Source organism: Panthera uncia, assembly GCF_023721935.1.
Source record: "Panthera uncia isolate 11264 chromosome A1 unlocalized genomic scaffold, Puncia_PCG_1.0 HiC_scaffold_17, whole genome shotgun sequence".
Taxonomy (NCBI): domain Eukaryota; kingdom Metazoa; phylum Chordata; class Mammalia; order Carnivora; family Felidae; genus Panthera; species Panthera uncia.
This window is the reverse complement of record NW_026057577.1, coordinates 119,559,525-119,575,040: the sequence shown is the minus strand read 5'-3', so window position 1 is coordinate 119,575,040 and position 15,516 is coordinate 119,559,525. Positions and strand designations below refer to the sequence as shown.

The 15,516-nt window shown below is 38.7% G+C and overlaps 1 protein-coding gene across 3 annotated transcripts in view; it reads right to left on the bottom strand.

Annotated features, from left to right (window-relative positions):
* The window catches only part of OXCT1 (3-oxoacid CoA-transferase 1), a 154,998-nt gene that overhangs the window by 114,373 nt on the left and 25,109 nt on the right, over positions 1-15,516 (bottom strand). For all 3 annotated transcript variants that reach the window (XR_007461595.1, XM_049648705.1, XM_049648704.1), the window contains exons 6-7: positions 12,053-12,159; positions 8,812-8,872 (exon numbers count right to left, since the gene is read on the bottom strand). Coding sequence is in view for 2 of the 3 variants with exons in the window: in XM_049648705.1 (XP_049504662.1) it covers positions 8,812-8,872; positions 12,053-12,159 (168 nt within the window). In the remaining variant the exon portion in view is untranslated. The remainder of the gene's footprint in view (positions 1-8,811; positions 8,873-12,052; positions 12,160-15,516) is intronic.

Sequence of the window (15,516 nt, the reverse complement as noted above, 5' to 3'; positions counted from 1 at the left end):
GCTCCCCAAAGGGTCTGCCAAATTGCACATTCATTTCATTACTACACAAATTCTTGTGATTTAATTTTTTATTGATTCTTCTCAAACCACTTGCTATTGTTTCAGTTCTATTTGAGCTCATTGGTCTTTTAAGAAATAACAGACTGACATTTAATATATTTGGACTACAAAAATAGAAATTATACTGTAAATTAAGGGTCTGCAAACTTTTTCTGTGAAGTCCAGTTAATATTTTAGGCTTTGTGGACTCTGTCACATATTCTTTTTTTAAATAGCCCTTTAAAAATATAAAAACATTCTTGGGGCACCTGGCTGGCTCAGCCAATAGAGCATGTGACTCTTGATCTCAGGGTTGTACGCTTGAGCCCCACGATGGGTGCAGAAATTACTTAAAAAATAAATTAAAAAAAAAATAAATTAAATAAATAAAAATATAAAAACATTCTTAACTTCATGTGGTACAAAAACAGGCCATGGGCTATAGTTTTGCAATCCTTTTAAATAATTACTGTGAACTAATAGTATATAGAACATATATGGCTACACACAACGTAAATCAGCCTTTCATTTAAAATGAATCATAGCGGTTCCACAGGTTTCCTTTTCCTGAAGCAGGTACTAAACTAGGAATTTTTTATATTAGAGAAGGATGAGGAATATACTCTGATGATTTTTCATGAGGCAAAAAATTCTGCCCAGATAGTTTTTTCTCCCCTCCTTATGTGGTCATGGATAAAAGATGCTCACCAAGAATTAATGAAGCTTCCCTTATAATGTACATACCTTTATAATAAATGTAAAAGCCTAAGTTTATACAGTTGATACACATTGACAAAATGCAAATTTGTGAAGCCTCAAAAATTATAAATAGATACAAACTCAAAAACCTAAAAATAGAATAAAATTCACCAGCCCATCAAAAAAAAAAAAAAAAAAAGGGAATGTGTTATTAAATGACTTTCAGGATCTCTGCACGGACAATAAAAAACAGCACCTAAATTTTGTAAGGATAATGGCACACAAATGACTTGCTGTAATTGGTACTGCTACCCCACAATGCAGTGAAGTCCATTGTACCCGAGATAATGGAACTCTCTCACATAGCTGCTGCATTGTTACCAAGCAACAAGAAATAAAATGTCAGGATTAGCACTTGATTTAATATATTTTTATCATCAATAAACCATGTTTCTATTCTGCTATTCTTCTGGATGTAAATGGTCATTAGTCTAAGAATTATATTTAGTAATCTATAAGAGTGTGCAAAAAAAAAAAAAAGTGAAGTTAACACCAGGCATTCATCAAGTCCATACTTTTGTAATATATACTGTTTCCTTGGTAGAAACAGCAGATATTAATGTAATAGTAATTCTACTACTGAGAAGGTTATTTTGCCAAAATACTCAACTCGTCTTCATTAATACAATTTGTCTTCATTAAATACATCTTCATTAGCATTCGAATATTTTCAAACCAATGTAGCATTTCATGAAAATTCAATGTCCTTTAATAGCCATGAATTATCTTTAAATACTTTAATACTCTGAAATAAGTAAAGTCAATCACTTCAGTTAGTTTAGTGGTGTGAGGAAATTATCTGTCAAAGCACTGTTTATCTGGCTGAATTTGTAGCATAAGAAACTTACAGATACCTCTTTCAGAGTGATTTAGTAATAATTATAAAATGAAATATAAAGCATGAATAAAATCTTGTGACTAAAAACCTGTAAGAAAAAGAAATGTAAATGAAAAGATATAAATTAACAGGTCTAACAACAAAAATCAATGTAAATGATATCCACTGCTTACCACATCCATCCCAAAAGTTAACACGTGGGCAAGTGACTGCATTCTGCCTTAGGATCAAGGGTCACCAGGGTTCATGGGGGGGTTGGAGGAAAGAAGGTATTTGTTCTTTTTGTATTGTATCAAACAGCTCTCTCACCTCCTCTCACCTTTTAAAAAAGAATTTGTGTCGAATGTTCAACTCAACTGGCCCATGTAGATGAAGTAAGGAGGACTGGAATAGTTTCTTGCTGTCCTCATTCTACTTAACTAACTGAACCAGGGCTTTACCAGGTAAATACTTAAGGGCAGTGAAAAATACTTAGCATATTATGCATCACACAGTGACTATCAAATTTGACATTCTAGCCAAGTTCTCATAAATACCACGTTTCCATAGGTCAATCAGAGAATTGTGTGTGTGAATGAATTCCATACAGGCATGACCAGTAGTTGCCTGGGTATGGATGTGTGTGCTTGAAACTGAATCTGTCTAATGAGGTCTCTTAACTGATTAGAAGTACTTGTCTTATGTGGAGAGAAGTTTTAATTTTTTCTATTTATACCCATGTTTTTTCTTTTTACTATTTTTTGTAAAAATTGTGAGTTTACTGCTTTAGAAGCTGTAATATCATAAGGCATTTGCAATGTCAAGATTAAGAAGAAAAGACACTTAGGAGGAAAGGACTTATGTTTATCCCTGGGGCATTTCTGTGTTCTCTAAAGCAGGAAGGAAGATAACCAAAGTCTCTAAACCACGGATACATTAATTGGCCTGCTTGGTGGAGATTAAATGTTCACAGAATCCATTGAAGTGATTAAGTCATGTCATTAAAATCCACTGTGTTCCCACCTTCTATTGTAAAGTAAAATAACAACCAGTTTGATCACTTCTGCTAAGATAATTCACGGGGTGTTATCAATGCAAAGTTCTGCAAACAGGGCCAGAGAGTCATAAGAGCCAAGAGGTTCCAATCGCAAAATCATCCTCCATTTATCTCAGAGTTTTTTTTGTTTTTTTTTTTTTTTTTTTAATGTTTATTTATTTTTGAGACAGGGAGAGACAGAGCATGAACAGGGGAGGGTCAGAGACAGGGAGACACAGAATCTGAAACAGGCTCCAGGCTCTGAGCTGTCAGCACAGAGCCCGACGCGGGGCTCGAACTCACGGACCACGAGATCATGACCTGAGCCGAAGTCAGACGCTTAACCGACTGAGCCACCCAGGTGCCCCCATCTCAGAGTTTTAAGGTCAGATTTAGGCCTAATCATCTCTTGGGGACTATTATGAAACGAACTAAAAATACAAATCCTATTTCACATAGCCTCTGAAGGAGACTGCCGTTGCTCTCAAGAAAGCTGCCCTCACGCAAGGCTCCTTGGGCTGCTTGCCGTCCAGCACTGAACAAGAGAGAGTAGGTCTTCCCTGGTCTTCAAACCCACCAGGAATGTGCTCCCCCTACCGCCTAGACAGCTCCTCCTCACAGGGCTGCCGAGCTGGTGCCCTGACTTCCTGGGGAGTCTCTACTCAGGAGTCAGCTCACTGTGGCCTTTAACTGCCCACCTTCTCTAAAACTTCAGTTTCGTCTCCTGGTGTTTCAGGTTTCTTTTCATGCTTTTTGGTTGTCTTTTCTCCTTAGCGTTTATCAATAGATAGCACACTGCCTGTTTCCCTTGGGTATTGCCTGTCACGTCTGAAGCATCAGAACGTAAGCTCTGTTCACTGCTGTGCTTCCAGAACCTAGAAAAGTGCCTGGCACCCTCGGATTTAGGAACTTTCTTGAACTCTCTTTAGAATGTGGTTGAGGTATAAAATCTGGTGGTTCTTCCCAGATAAGAAAGGAGGAGCAAAGGGGAGATGGGGATGTAGAGGAGGCAAGCATGAGAGTCACTGCCTCTGAGGGACGAGCTCGGGGGTGGGGGGTGGGGGAGGCCTCACTCTACTCTCCTGTTTACTGCTGTATATATGTTCATTGTCCTTCATAATGAACATCAAAAACAAACATTTTTTACTATCCTTTATACTGCAATCGCTCTCTGCCCTTCCTCACCCACCAGTGTGTCTGCTGGGCAGGATAGCAGATGTGCCTCTAATCTTTTCCTCCAGTTAATCTCCTAAGGAGAGATGGCACGTGCCAGCCATTAGGACAGAACGCAGAAGTCACAGTTCCCAAAGCCTGCCTCTGCTGACACAAGTCTTAGGATAGCACTTGGGGAAATAAGTTTCAATATGTCCATACCTTATGACTTAGAACATTTTTTTTTAAAGCAAGGAACTGATAAACACAATATCCCTAGCAACGGTTATGGCCGCAGTGGATGCAGGCAGACGAAAAGGAATATGAGCAATCCGCTAATTCTTACCTTGGGTGGGCTCACAGGTATTCAATTTATTATTATACTTCATAACCCACACAGGCTACACATCTACAATATTTGTACGCATCAAGTATTCTAGAATATAAGCAATTCTTTCATAAGCAAATATAGAAATACGCCGTGATGTGAACAAAATAAAAATAATTTTATTCAAGTCGTGATAATAAATATACTATTTTCACTAAAAGCTGAAATGAGCTAAAATAGAAGAGGCCCTGTATAAACCTAACACCAGCCATGGCACAACCCTGACGAAACCAGCTGGGCTATTTTGGTCTCAGGCAGCTTGAAGAGCCTTCGGTGGCTGAGTCAGACGACCTTTTCTGACAGAGCAGGCACGCCAGGCTGCTAGCAGGAGACAAAGGCTTACCAGTCTCCTGAGTGAAGCACTCCAAACGCTCCCCCTGAGTTTTCTATTATAAGCTGCTTTTGAAAAAAAATGCAGAGACAGGTCACTTCCAAGAAAAAACGCGGGGTGGTGGGCTAAGCACCGGGGAGACTGGCAGAGGGATCACAGGGAATTGAGGGGACAGCGAGACCCTTCCAAAAGCCAAATGAGTTCCCTCAGGAAGACGCGACAGTCCTCACTTCTCCTATTACACACGCAGAATGTAACACCAAGAGTCATTCCCTGGCTGGTTTTGCACTTAAACGTGTGAAGTTTATCAGGGAAGACGACTTCACCCACTCAAAGAGAAGGAGGTCCAGAAATAACACTGTCTGGGCCCAAAAGAGAAACATCTTTCTGGCATGTGTGCCAATATGTGCACCCACGTGCACTATTTTTCCCAGTAGCTACCCAGTTCCTTACGGGGGTGAGGGGGAGGGACACAGCCAGCATTCACTATATCACAACTTGGTGGTGAAGTATGCAAGTGGTTACAGGTTTTAAGAAATATGAATGCAATATTCATATGGATTGTAGTAAAGGGGAAAATGACCTACTTGGTCACCTCATTGGCTTTATATAACTCACAAGCTTGTGCAGAACACACGTGAAGGGGAAACTTTTCTGAAAAAGAGGACTACTCCCCTTTTAGAGAAAGTAGAAAGAATTCATATTGAGGGCAAATTTGATACTCTCTTTAACTCGAGATAAACACACTGGTTTGCTTCTTCACATAAAATATTTACTGTAAATTAATGAAAGAAGAAACAAACAAACAAAAAGCAAGAAGACCACCCTGCTTCTAAGTCCAAAAAACAATTTTGAGCGGTCTAAGGGAACCATCATTAATATTATAGACAGTTATAGTTCTGCCCTCCTTAAAACTCAAGTTACAGGATGGAAACAGGGATAAAGGCTGCAGAGATGCAGCCATGTGGAGCGACACGGGGCTTCGGAAGAGAGGCTCTAACCCAGATGCTGCTGCTGAAGAGTCCTCGATTTCCTCCTCCATAAGAGACAGGACACGAGCTGAGAGCTCTAAGAAATAGCTTCTGACTGTCTGCGAGTACCAGAACAGACATTCAATCACCATATTTAGGGAAATCTGTGAAAAGTTGCAAGGTTCCAAGAGGCTACAAAATAGAATGAACTGAGTCTAAGAGAAAGACTGAATGGACCCCATACAGCTACTGACCACAGGGTGAGGCTTTTTTAAAGCCAGCTGCAAGGTATATGGTAGTGGAGGAAAAAAGGACCATGATCAGAATAACTGGCAAGGAAGAACAGAATAGAGGAAGAAATTAGCCAAAACACTCTGCTCGATTCTAAGAGTTAACATTGAAATGGTCTACTTCCAGAGATTCAGCATCTTTCACAAGTTTGAAAAACCATCCATTTATGACAGTTTGAGAGTATTTCATAAAATAATGCAAAAGAGCAGACACCCTGGAATCAATATCTCTATTGCTCTGTTCTAGCTCCACCTAGCTGTGTGACATCGGGTCACACACTTAACCTGTCTGTGCTTTAAAGTCCTCATCTGTAAAATAAGGATAAAAATGGTTCCTACCTTATAGGACTATCTTGAGGATTACAAAAATAATAACGTAAAGAGTACAGCAGTGACTAATACATAATAAATATTTGATTAACAGTAGCTATTATTGTTGTTAATAACTAGCAGGCAAGAGAAAATATGGGTAATTTATGATCTCTGAGGATTCCTGTTAAATCACTGTTAAATTCCTGTTAAAGCACTTCAGTGACCAGCTTGTAATCACCCATCCCACTATGATCACCATAAAATAAAGTAGGACAGGACTAGAGAAGAATTACAGAATCCTGGAGGTCAGCGCAAGTGAACAGAGTATACAGAACTCTGAGGAGTTGGAGCTGGAGGCTAGGGTACTCACTAGACTCAGAACAATACAAAAATCACAAAATCAAAATGGACTTTTCATATCAGAAAATACCCAATCTACTCACCATCCCCAAGTCCAAATTATTTTCCTCTTTCGAGAACACAGTTCTTCCAATTCAACTTATGAGCATGTGGACTTCTACTATTGAGCATGCCGAGGAGATAGGCTTATAATAATCCCATTATCTACAAGCTGTTTTGCTTAATGAGAAAGAACGAAATACGGCCTTTTGTAGCAACACGGATGGAACTGGAGAGTGTTATGCTAAGTGAAATAAGTCATACAGAGAAGGACAGATTCCATATGTTTTCACTCCTATGTGGATCCTGAGAAACTTAACAGAAGACCATGGGGGAGGGGAAGGAGAAAAAAATGGTTAGAGAGGGAGGGAGCCAAAACATAAGAGACTCCTAAAAACTGGGAACAAACTGAGGGTTTATGGGGGGTGGGAGGGAGGGGAGGGTGGGTGATGGGTATTGAGGAGGGCACCTGTTGGGATGAGCACTGGGTGTTGTTTGGAAACCAATTTGACAATAAATTTCATATTAAAAATAAATAAATAAAAGCTGTTTTGCTTAGATTCCTAAACTAGAAGGACAAATCAGATTTCATCCTGATCATTATAAATAACCCTGTGCAATAAAACTTTTCACAGATATCTGTGTTGATCAAAACAGTAGTTGCTAGTTATATGCAGCTATCAAAGAGAAAATGAATTTTTATCTTGTTTAATCTTAATTAATTTAAATTTTAAATGCCACATAGGGCTAGTGGCCACCATGTTGGTCATTGCAGGTAGAGTCAATTGGGAGTGGCTGTCTACAGCACCATTATTGAAAAGTATCCCAATGTGAGTCTGAGTCTAGCAGAAATGTGTGCAGTGATAGATCAGAGACGTCTGTTCCCAGGCAAGGGAGGCTAGCCTTTATCGTATTTTCAGGATCAGTTAAAGGATTTTATCTCCCTTTTCCTTATGCCAAAAACAAAACAGAACAAAACCAAAGAAAATCTCTCTTTTCTAATATTTACAGTGATTCTCAGACACTAGAGGGTCATTTTCTGTTCTTAGAAGAAGACTGGCTGAAAAGAACCAGATTATAAAGGAAGAAAAAAAAAAAGAAAAAGAACTTCACCCAGGACAATGTATAATATCTCCTGGTATTCAGAGAAGGAACACTGTTGCAGGAAGTTTTATAGAAATATATAAAATGAATAGAGGGCTAAACTACCAATTATTTTAAGCTATGTTATAATATAGGCTTTTATTCAGTAATATTATGTATCTGTGTCACAGACAGATCATTAAGATGATTCCATAAATAAAAAACCAGATTACACAGAGTCAACCACATTGTCCATTTTAAATGCAGAATATATACTGAAGTCATTGCAAAGAAACCACCAGGCCTGGGTTGAAGGTACCGCATCCTCCAGAACTTTAAAAATAAAAATAATACACTTCACTTTCCAAGAGATGAACTGAATTCTAACATTTGATTTTTTTAAAAAATACCACCGTACTGATTCCATGAAGTATCATCTTGGCCAAATGTATGCAGAAGTCAAAAGATGCCACGTACAACACTACCATCATGAGAAAAACCCAGAACATATATTCTCATTTCCAGATCCCACGATGGGTTCCTATAAAGCTCTCCCAAGGAAAAACTACCTCAAACTTTTGTGAAAATTTGGTTCCAAGGCAATTCTCAAAGCCTCAAGTTAAGAATCATTACAAAGTCTCCTCTCAGGTTCAAATACATGTAAATAAAATGGGTCATTATACCCAACAAAATGGGTGTAAGTACCTATTTCTGTCACAGAGTGTTAACGCTAGCAACGGTCTCCCACACCTTGAGATGTCCAAAGAAGAGCCAGTCAGTTCCTTAATTCAACTGTTCCAAACAGAGCCACGACAAAACAATTATTTGTACTACCCCCTCTTTCTTCCGTAAAGAATTCACAGTATCTAAGATAATGAACTTCTGACACAACTTACTCTATTTTTGGGATTCTGTATATAAAAATTCATCTTGCAAGTTTACCCAACATGGTCTATTTCACTCAAGTACCAAAGGACTTTTATAAGCTGGTCAGTCTCATAGCTTGATCTCAAAGAGAGCATTCTAGTGAGACCCTAGCTAACCAGAAAGTTGATGTTACAGTAAAATTTCAACTACTATACATTGAAATAGAATTCTTCGATATGCAAAATTTAAAACTTGTCACTGTTTATCCTCTAGAAAACAAATGAACTGCTGTACATTTTCTGAGCTAATACATAACATCAAGTTTAAAAAGTAACCTCTGGAAAGCAGAAAAAACCTCTTCTCTTACCTCCACCACTGTGGTTTCTGCCGCTTTGCACATCGGCAAGTTGAAATTCCTTGCACTTTTCCTATATTAGGAGTGGGGGAAAGTGGGGAAAGAAGACCAAAAATAAGAAGAGCCTCTCTCAGCTTTCATTATACATTAAAATAATTTCTATAAAATAAAACTCTGTGAATTTTTTTAAAAGAATGTATCAGATTTTCCGTAAGTATTAAAACTATTTTATAAATAAAAACAATTTAATGGCCACTTCATTCAGTTATGTAACTTTTATGGAGTTGAGGAGAAGAGGGACTATTTTTCATGTTCAACATATGATTATACACAGAAAGATAAAATAGATATTAATAAATCTACTCTATTTCAAACTATTTGCCTGAATCTTTTAACTGAGATGCCACTTTGTTTCTATAGTTATGGATTTCACTAAACTTGGTCTTGTTAAAATATTAAGAAAAGTAGCAAGTGCTTTATATGAGAAGGTATAGTAATTATATTCTCTATTAAAGAGAAACTTACTGCTGAATTTAAATGAAACATTCACTGGTAATGTGTGAATCATCTATAAAGATCATTCCGGGGAACCAATTTCTAATGAAATTATTTGAAGTACAACACCCACATCAGACCCTGAGGTGTAAAAACTTCAAGAAAGTGCCAATTTTGCTGACGGTTTTGCATTCCCAAGTTCTTAACTTAATGCACCACCACTATCCATAAAAAATTTAATGTATTTTTTGTTTCTGAGAAGGTAAGTTGGTAGAAAAACTCATTTCATAAAGGGAAATGAGTTACAGCTCTCTTTTACTAGCTCTTTTAGGCCACCAATGTTTATCTCACTGGGATTCAAGGATAAATATAAACTCAGGCATGTCCCAGAGAGAGAGGTCCTTGGGTACTTCCACAAGTTTCTGTGTTGGATTCCACTAGACGTCCAAACAGCACTGAAAGCTCCAAGAGCAGTGTGGCCGGAGGCAAAGGCATGCAGGGCTGTTCTACCAATGGCCTAGACAGACCTCTTATCAGTTGTCCCACTAAACAAGAGGGTCATCCTGGAAGCCAGTATCCTAAGAATCTAAGTCACGTGACCATTACTGATAGGCGGTCTCATCTCATATCATATCTCAAGAGCCACAGGCACAAATAAATGCTCAGAACAGCCCTTGTGCAGTCTTTAAGATAGTAGAGCCAGGCAGTGAATCACAGGACAAACGCATGGAAATATTTTAAATCATTCATTTCCATTTGCTTCTATACAATTTCATTAATATCTTCTTTAATTTTTTTAAAGTTTATTTGTTTTGAGAGAAAGAGAGAGAGAAAGCACAAGAGAGAGGGGATGAGAGAGGGAGAATCCCAACTAGGCTCTGCACTGACAGCGCATAGGGCCAGAACTCACAAACTCTGAGATCATGACCTGAGGCGAAATCAAGAGTCGGACACTTAACGAACTGAGCCCCCTAGATGCCCCAATTTCATTAATCTTTTTAAAAAAGCAACTAAACTTTGCAAACATTTTACCAAGGTGTCAAATAAGATAGGATGCAAAATGTGTAACTTCCAAAATTAGCTGTAATCAAAAACTGGTTGAATTCAAGAAATCAAATATATGGGAATACAAGCTGGTGCAGCCACTATGGAAAACAGTATGGAAGTTCCTCAAAAAACTAAAAATAGAACTACCCTACAACCCAGCAATTGCACTACTAGGCATTTATGCACGGGACACAGGTGTGCTGTTTTGAAGGGACACATGCATCCCCATGTTTATAGCAGCACTATCCACAATAGCCAAAGTATGGAAAGAGCCCAAATGGCCATTGATGGATGAATGGATAAAGAAGATGTGGTATATATATACAATGGAGTATTACTCGACAATCAAAAAGAATGAAATCTTGCCATTTGCAACTATGTGGATGGAACTGGAGGGTATGATGCTAAGAGAAATTAGTCAGAGAAAGACAAATGTCATATGACTTCACTCATATGAGGACTTGAAGAGACAAAACAGATGAACATAAAGGGAAGGGAAACAAAAATAATATAAAAACAGGGAGGGGGACAAAACATAAGAGACTCATAAATATGGAGAACAAACAGCATTACTGGAGGGGTGTTGGGGGGGGGGGGAGGGTCGGCTAAATGAATAAGGGGCACTAAGGAATCTACTCCTGAAATCATTGTTGCACTATACGCTAACTAATTTGGATGTAAATTTTAAAAAATAAAAAATAAAACAAGTTATAAAAAAAATCAAATATAGTATATCATATAAGGTCTTCAGAAATCAACAAAAATGACATGAGAATGGTCACTGAGAATTTAATTGTGATCACACCAATGCTGCATTTGGTAAAGATAAAAAACCCCTAAAACAGTAAATGACCATATTATATAAAATAAACTATTTCTGTAACCTAACAAGTGAAGTCTTCAAGACCACACATTTTGGAAAATTTGCTTATGTATATTCAAAGGTGGTACAATTTTCAAAATACAACCATATAATGTATAAAGCCAAGATACTAAATACTTGGTATTTAGTATGCTTAGGGTAATCAAAAGATCTTGAAATCTATTAGGCCCGTGGCTTAATATCTGTGGCTACCCAGATAACAAGAATGAAAGTTCAGGATTATCAAGATTAATCAACTTTTCATTAGAACCTACATACGTATTTCCTAGTAGACACCAACAGGACTGGAAAAGAACTGATCTAAATGGTTAGTAGCAGTATCTTTCCAGAATATCAAAATCACATAGGCCCTTTAAGACAATGCATATCAATAACAATATCAAAATTAAATACAATTGTGTGTTTTTGTCACATTTGCTAAGCATGTCTCAACACTGTACCTTTCCTGGCAACTAAACACACATGGAAAAATCGTTTGTATGTAACTATATACAAGGGTATATAGATTCAAATGCCATTCAATGTGGGCACCAGCCAATCAGAACAGATTCCCAGAAGCACACCACATCTCAACAAGAGCAGTTGCCTTGAGCGTGCGCACGCACATACATACATATGCATATATATACACACACACACACACACACACACACACACACACACACACTGACCTGTGGGTTGGTTTGATTGTAAGCCACTTTTTAAATGAATTTTTAAACACCAAACACACCAAGATATCTATTCTGTAAACGTAATTTAGGAAATGTAAAGTTACTGAAATGCAACTTTGCATTAATTGCATTGTTTTACATAAAACCATCATACTACCTGAAAATCACATTTCCTGCTTGGTCTGCCTTCCAGGCTTTCACCAAAGCAAAATCTCCCGTAATTGCTTCCTCCAAAATAAAATGCTGGCCATTAAACTCCCTCACCTGCAGGAGACAAAGAGGGCACTGTCAGATATTTGCAGAAGTCTTGTTTGGCTGTGGTATGTGCTCTGATAGAAGCAGATAATAAGGATATGAGCCTAGTCAGGGAAGGTTTCTCAGAGGGAGGACAATCTGAACTTGAGGACTCAAGGGTGAGGAGTGGTAGGCAATTAGGATTTGATCAAAGTGGTGGAAGGGGAACTGGGAACAGCATGTGCAGAGACTCAGCAGCAAGAGAGAGCTTAGTAAACTGGAGGAACTGCAAGTTCTATATGCCAAAGGCACAGACTGTGTTAGCACTCATTATTTATGTGCATAAGTTATATACATTGAACATTTCCTCCACCCCAGGAAAAAAAACTATATAAGCCTCATAAAATCGTCAATGTATTTTGTACATAAAATAGTTATAAAAATCCATTCATCTCTAACTAATCTATAACCATCTGTTGAGATATTAATTGGAATTCCTAGAACCTGTAGATGACATTGGAGAACTGACGTGCCACATCTTTCCACCCATGAGTTAAATACACGCCTATATTTTTTGAAATCTTTTACTTGTTTGAATTGCTTGATAATTCTTCCCCCCAAAAAACTTTGTATACGTTTTTTAGGTTTATTCATAGGTACTTCATGGTGTTTTTATGCTACCATGAAAGTTCTATGTTATTCTATTACACCTCCTTTTCTATCGTTACTGTTTAATGGAATGCTATTGACTTCTGTATTGTATTGCCTTTTAATTCTACTACACATGGAAAGGGGAGAGGGAAGAAGCAGCATAAAGTAAAACTATGCCATGGAATTTTGTTCCTTTTTTCTTCTTGGGGGTTTAGCTCTGGGAATTGAAACAAAGAAAAGAAAAAACAACGTCAATGCTGTGCCCCATCCTACACGGGATTGGAGCCATAGGAAGGCAGAGCTCCATTCTCGCTCATACTACGCCCTCTAGTGGACAAACTGCATGCATATCACAGAAAACTTCAAGAGAAAGTTCTGTATAGTTACTTTTCTTTATGGTTTAAAGCAGAAATCGCTTCTTAATCAACAGCTTCTTTAAAGGCTTTATCCCACTTTCTGCTAGAAAATATTAATGGATTTAGGGCATCACTGATGGAGGATCTTATTAATATGAAACTTAGATAAGTCATACAAAAGCTATTTATAAACTGCACATCAACATACAGCTTTTTCAAGAGCCCTGTGTATTTCAAAGTCATTACTGTAAACACTAATGATAATAGATGAGAGTATGCTGCATACAGATCTGGAAACCCACATACAGATCTAAATATATGCTAACCCAGGGCAATGTGAAAAAACCGACTTTTTTTGCCCTATTCCAACTATACAATTTCCTGATGGGTCTACAAACCAGCAGTTACTGAGTGCTGACATTCTAAAATTTTAAAACAGGGAAGGGATTGGTTTTGCCACACTATTACACTCACTTGAAAGAGTTCTGTTTGCCCCGATTGCCACTTCCTCTTTTTTCAGCCCTTTCTCAAATCCACTCTGATCAAATTTCTATCATTCCAGAAAAATCCTCCCTTCCAGAAAAATCTTTTTTTTTCTTTTCAAGTTTGTTTGTTTATTTAAGTAATCTTTACACCTAATGTAGGAACTCATGACTCCGAGATCAAGAGTCACATGCTCTTCTGACTAAGCCAGCCAGGCACCCCTAGAAAAATCATTCTTTAAGGTCACCAGGGCTCAATGCCCCCTCCTGTTACACCACCTCTTCTCAATGGGACAGTGCTGATCACTCCCCACTTTGTAAGATCTCCCTTGTCTTTCAAGTTGCCACACTCCCCTTGATTTTCTCTTCACAGACTAGATACTTTCCCCTTCTTTGCTTCTCTTTTCACTCTTCCCACCCTTCAAATGTAAAAGAGGTTTTCTCTACCTGCACTCCAGCCCTAGACACTCATCCAGTTCCACAGATTTAACTACTACATGCTGAAGGCTCCAATCCCCTATCCCAGCTCTAAACCCTCCCCAAGCTAGAGACTACCGAGCAGCTTTTGCTGGAGCCTAAAGGACATGTCAAACGGACCCAGTCCCAGACAGGGCTCTTTGATCACCCCCGTACTTCGCCCATCTCAAAAAGCAGCAGGCTTGGTTCTTGTCTTTCCTCATAGCCCACAACCAATCCATTGGTAAATCCTACTAGCTCTGCCATCAACGTATGTCTGGATTCCAACCCCTTCCCCACAAGTTCCACCGTTTCAGCTCAGTCTAAACAACTTCCACTCCCACCTGGATGGATACAACAGTCTCTTAAGCTCTCTCACTGCTTCTGCTCTTGTACCCCTACCAGAAAACTACCCAGCAGCCACAGTGATGCTTCCAAAATGGAACTTGGACTACATTACTCTCCCACTTTGGAACCTCTCATTGCACTCAGTAAAACCCAAACTCACACGAGCTGGCTGCAGCCTCGTTTCAGCCTCCCATCCTACCACTCTCTGCCTCATTTATGCTGTTCTGGTCTCACTGTCCTGCTGTTCCACAAACTGGGCTATCCTGCCGCAGGACCTTGTCCTCTCTCCTCCTTCTGACCAGAGCACAACCCTATAATCCTCACCCGACTCATTCCCTTGTTTCATTTCTGTATCTACCAACTGTCACTTCCTCACAGAGGTTTCCCTGGACCCAATCTGGAACACAACCTCCCTGGCCACTGACCATTCTCTCTGCCCTTACACTACGGGATTTTTCTTCACAGCACTTTCGTCACTGACATTACGTGTTTGTTAATTCATTCCTTGTCAGTTCTTCCACTAGAGGGGGCCTGGGTCTAGATCATCGCCTTTTCTACCATACTTAGGCTAGTGCCAGGCAAAGAGTAGGACCTTAATAAATGTCACTGAACTAAGGCATTTACTCACCTCCTCTTTCTACCACAAGTAGGGGAAGTAAAGAGCTAACAAGAATCATTTCAAGAAATTATTTGTCACATTCCTAGATAATTGAGACAAAAGTACAAAACTATTAGGTTTGTGCACCTGACTCCAGGCCCAGGCATTCAGGACAGACTCTAGTCTATCCTATGTTTTCCTAAGGCGAGTTAATGCTGTAACTTCTAGCAAACTCTCAAAGTATTAACCCGATTTTTCTGAGCATCATTATCTACATCACTAAGATCCATTTTAATAATTAGACTCCTGTCTTACTTTGTCAAAAACTTTTTAAACCTTATTAGGTAGTAAAGGAGCAAGATAGAAAAAAAAAAATGTTAATCAAAGCTTTGAGTCAATATAGGTCATTCTAAGCAGAAAGGCAAAGCTCCAGATGGAGGACACTGCTAGAGACAGTGAACAGCAAGGGGCATGTTCAATGACCTTTTATCTTCTC